Here is a 5,206-nt window from a genome sequence, read left to right on the forward strand (position 1 = left end):
TCTACAAAACTAAAATTGCGCACATTGTTCAAGATTTCATCGACTCAGACCAATTTGCTTATACAGATGGACATAGTTCAATCATGGCCTTGATCAAATGCCAACATATGTGGTTAAAATGGATAGAAAAAGACGCCAAATATGTGAGAGTCTTGCGTTTGACAGCAATTTCTCTTAACCAATATATTATCAATTGGATAATAAGTTTTCTCCATGCATCCATCCGCCCGTCCGCCCGTCCGCCCGTCCGCCCGTCCGCCCGTCCGCCCATCCATCCATCCATCCATCCATCCATCCATCCATCCATCCATCCATCCATCCATATTTGAGAAATATTTGAGAAATGCGTCTACAAAACTAAAATTGCGCACATTGTTCAAGATTTCATCGACTCAGACCAATTTGCTTATACAGATGGACATAGTTCAATCATGGCCTTGATCAAATGCCAACATATGTGGTTAAAATGGATAGAAAAAGACGCCAAATATGTGAGAGTCTTGCGTTTGACAGCAATTTCTCTTAACCAATATATTATCAATTGGATAATAAGTTTTCTCCATGCATCCATCCGCCCGTCCGCCCGTCCGCCCACCCACCCACCGACCCAGCGCTAGTTCGTCTAGACGGATAATGTTTCTGTTGTGCGTCTTTATAACGAGACAAAAAATATTAAAGACGCATTACGTCTTTTTGTGTGAAAACGGCCAATGTGTCTCTTTTGAGGCTAAGGTATAAGAGTGAATAAAATGTCTCGGGGATGAACTCGAGAATGGGTTATAGATAGTATTAAGGTCCTTTGTCAACGAGGCTATTAAAACGTATGTATGCTGTTCATGATCAGTACATGATAATTCTGAAAAATTGTCTTCGATATCGGTGGATAACTGTAACTCGTCTCTTTTTCGTCGTAAGGTACTTTCACTGATACCGAGAATCTGCGCGATCTTGGCCCATGAAAAGTGCAATTCGCGAAGGAATTCAATTTGCTCACGTTGGATAACTAAGGCAGGCCGTCCAGGACCTCGTCCCTGACCTGTAGTCGTAGGGCAGACGAACGACACAGCTCTGTCTTCAGAATTCTGCTGTCGCTCTAAGGCTACAATTACTTCTAAAATTATCCGCGATTGTCTCGAACAGTGGTTATTAAAATCATCTAGTATTTGATCCCGACTTTGTCCAATGCTCGCGACTAGTAACTGCAACGAACCAATTGCGTCCTCCAAGTGAGATTGTAGTTTCGAGGTATTCAGATTCGATTTCTCGTGTATTAATTTGTTGAATTTGAACAAAAAGCGATCTTAGAGAGTGTGTGAAGTTAGCGAGGCCTATTTCATTGCGTTCCCTGGCCACATTTATGCGACGTGTCGACATTTTACTATTCAAAATCCAACCTTTGCAATGTGTTTGCATATTTTAAAAAGTAGAATATCCAGATCGAACAGAATTTTTAATTAGAAGGAATATAAAACTTGCAAATGAATTTTGATTAGAACGAATATAAAAAAAACATGCACAGAATTTTTAATTAGAAGGAATATAAAAACTTGCAAATGAACTCTAATTAGAACGAATATAAAAACCTGTCAGAGAAAATAATAAAATTAAATGGAAGGGTTAAAAATCAACTTAGCAGCAATATAAATATGACAGAACGAATATTTGTTAATGACAATATTGACGGGAATAGCGCGTCATAGGAACACGTATCACATTTTTTTTCAAAGAAAATATACAACATAATTAGACCATCGGCAAATTGTTGTCAAAGTCAAAGGGTGTTCTCTTTCAAGCGAAAGGGGCGAACAGGGCTTGCACGGGAATCGAACCCGGGACCTCTCGCACCCTAAGCGAGAATCATACCACTAGACCAGCAAGCCAAGCACAGAACACGGGTTCTTTTTCCCATATTCGATCACTAACAATAAAGACGATGTATAGCATGGAGTAAAAAAAATGGCCATATCCAGTGATTGTTTTTGGAAAACTTGATTTTAGAATTATAATGCGTGAAATACATGTTACCTAGTTATTACGAGAATTTCTATTTGCGATTCCCTTGGTAACAGAAAGGCGGCATTTATTGAAAATATTTTCTCGTATAACCCATAATTATTTTTAACTTACACAAGGTTTTTATTTTTTAAAATAAAAACGTTATTTACCGGCTACGAGGTCCGGATAAAAAACTGTGCTCTCAGTCCTGATTTTTGAACCCGGACCTCACGGCCAGTGAATAACATATTTATCTCTCAGTATATCTTTGTATATCTGAATGTGGTCTTAAAGTCGGTATGTATCTGAATATTTGCGTACTGAAAATATATTTCTGCGTACTGGGAAATATTTCTGGGCACTGAAAAAATATTTTTGCATACTGGAAATATTTCTGCGTAATAGGAAATATTTTTGCGTACTGAAAATACTAAACAGATATTTCTCAGATATTTCTGATGTACACTCATGCAATTGGAAATATATTTCCGCTATTCAATTATATATCTGCCATCTGTGTTGCCTTAATTATATTAATATAGGCTTTAGAAACGAAGAAAGTAAGCTGTCCTTTGTGATATAAACGCGATTAAAAGAACATTGGAGTTACATTCTGTATATCCTGTGTGTTGTGTAATGACATTGGCATAAAGGAACAGCGGTAAGGGTAACATATAAAAAGCTATTGTGATGACACATTTTGATAATTGCAGGCTTGTTAGGGATTGTTCAGATTATCTTTTAAACAAATTGCAAAAATAATAAAATAGGGCTGCGATATTGATTGCGGGCAGAATTTATGAAAGAAGATCCGAGGAGCTAAATTGGCAGCCCCTATAGTGAACACCTAAAATGCAAAACAAATGTATCTTCATGCACAACAGAGGATATTTGCGCCTTCTCGTAAAAGAAAAGAGGTGCAGTTGGCTCTTTACCATTTCCTGGCTTTGGCACTAAGATTAACGGGATTCTAAAACCTTCAAATCATCTGCGTCTGTGATTGTGTGTACCAGAGAACAATTCTCCACGAACTTTTCATATCCAACAAAACAAAATCTTGAAATGTTACCGCCAACATCTACTGTCACTAAACACAGTTCCTTTCCATTCGTGCCCAGGTTCCACCAAGACTCGGGCAAACTAAACACCGTAACTGCGCGCTGGACAAACTCTCGGAAGTCCAGCAGTTCATCATTCTCACGCAATTCTACCAAACCAATCCCAATATCTGATTGGATAGTGGGTGTTGAAGTGAAGATAGACATATCGGAGCACTTACTAGAAGGAGAAAAAAATACTAAATTACATGTCGATTAAATATGAAGGATGATCATTAATGATCATTCATTCATTCATTACCTCCAAATAAAAAGTTTACAGCTATTTACACATTCTGGGTGTCACATAAGTTTGGAATTAGGCCTGTTTTCCAACGTATAGCGAGAAACCCGTTTCGAAAAATTGTAGAGATTCTACTTGTTCTCTCGAAATAAAGAGATGGTCGTCATGGCATGGATATGATATGATATCGGTCATTTTTCAAACCTTATTTGTGTTTAAAACTGTTAAGGGCGGTTTTCCACTATAGGTTAAATTTTCGCTCGAACAAAGAGTTTTTCGAATGATTTTCTTTTCAATTGTAACAATTCGACCGTAGTGGACTATTCGCATTTGATCTGATATCGCGATGCATGCTAAATTGCGATATATAAGTTGTAAATTATTAAATTATTATTTCCTTGAACGGTCAAAATTGAAAGAAGAATCAAGCGAAAATTTTCGTTCCATCGAAAAATTTCGCCTAGTGAAAAACAGCTCCAACAATTAACATTCTCGTTGTTGTGTACATCTGCAGTATATAAAGCAACCGTGTAATACAAGTCACACTAACAAATTAAGATGCATCTTAATTTGTTTATTGTGTTGTGCATAGATGTAGTTTGACTATATGTAGCTAGGCGTTAGTGCATAAGGTGGCAATAGCACTGAATAAATAAAATATCTTTCCTCTGGGATATTTAGAGAAAATATTTTAGAATTACATAATTCAGCTAGCAATCTAGTACAAATCAAGTCGGAAATGTTTAAAACCTTAAACGAACGCCCAGCGATCCAACATATTTCCCATAAGTTCCAAAGATTCCGGTGATAGTTTCTCCGTATGCTGGTGTCATTCGATACCAATCTCCGCCTTGTCCTCCAAACCATATAGAAGATTTCATATTTGAGTGAAAGCGTATCCCATCAATCCACGCGCCAGCACGTACCTCGAGAGAAGTAAGATATTCGCCCTGTTCCAAGTGAAATGTATGCGTTGAACATTTCCGGTCGATCACTCCATACACTGGACAGCCTTTGATAGACAAATTAGCATGGAAAAGATTTTAAAAAAATTGAAATAAAATCATTCCATGTCTAATTCCCTGATGATAGACCTAACATAAATTATCCTTAAATTAGGAAAAAAGATCATCCTGTAATATCTTGTTCAAATCTCACAAGTGCAGACATTCATATAATATACCAAAAATTAAGTTAGACCTTTCTGAATTAAATATTTGGACGTACAGTAATTGTCTACAGGCACAGTTTTAACGGTATAAAGGACCAATACTTGATGCTCTGTGGATAAACTAATGGCCGAGATGCTCTATTGATAAACTAGAGGTAATAACTAAATATTTTGCGTGCTTAATCATTAGTTAACTAATTATCTTTTACTATTAAACTATCTATTATTTCCCTTTTTTACAACCGGGCCCGCATTTAAGAAATGTAACCCTAAAATAAATTTCATTCTCTTAAATTTTATTTACCTTCATTCTCTTCATCCGCTAGTGGTTTTATAGCATTGATATATTCCCCATGATAGATGACATATCCAGTTGGAGCTAAATTTCTTGACTTATACCAAGTTATGTCATCAAAATATGATTGGTTGTCTTGCCTTCCACCGCTGTTTCCTATTGGCCCTTTTACGTCAGGTGACCAGTTCACGAAAGGGAATGACTGAGGCGTTAAGAGTGCAGCGGAATATGGATTGAGCCACCTTGAACATTTATGTAGAATGATGGAAACGCTGTGTAAGTAACTAATTGCAGACGGTTGTTTAGGAGGTCAAAAGATATAGTGTTTGAAACGAGAAAGTGTGGAGGAAGGGAAAGAAGTAAGGCCAGACGTCAGTGTGACACAAGAAAAAGCACTATTCAGC

The 5,206-nt window shown here is 37.1% G+C and overlaps 1 protein-coding gene and 1 non-coding gene across 2 annotated transcripts; both read right to left on the bottom strand.

Annotated features, from left to right (window-relative positions):
* Window positions 1–1,808: 1,808 nt before the first annotated feature.
* Window positions 1,809–1,880, bottom strand: Trnap-agg. The gene has a single exon. It is a non-coding gene; the product is annotated as a tRNA-Pro (tRNA).
* Window positions 1,881–2,043: 163 nt separating this feature from the next.
* On the bottom strand, window positions 2,044–5,044 carry LOC114544954 (the record flags this gene model as incomplete). Its single annotated transcript, XM_028563422.1, has 3 exons — window positions 2,044–3,273; window positions 4,087–4,348; window positions 4,812–5,044. Coding segments are annotated over 3 exons (814 nt in total), but the record flags the coding sequence as incomplete, so codon positions are not given.
* Between the last annotated feature and the right edge of the window lie 162 nt (window positions 5,045–5,206).

This window comes from Dendronephthya gigantea, unplaced genomic scaffold, assembly GCF_004324835.1.
Source record: "Dendronephthya gigantea isolate DGI-Jeju-01 unplaced genomic scaffold, DenGig_1.0 001088F, whole genome shotgun sequence".
Lineage (NCBI taxonomy): Eukaryota > Metazoa > Cnidaria > Anthozoa > Malacalcyonacea > Nephtheidae > Dendronephthya > Dendronephthya gigantea.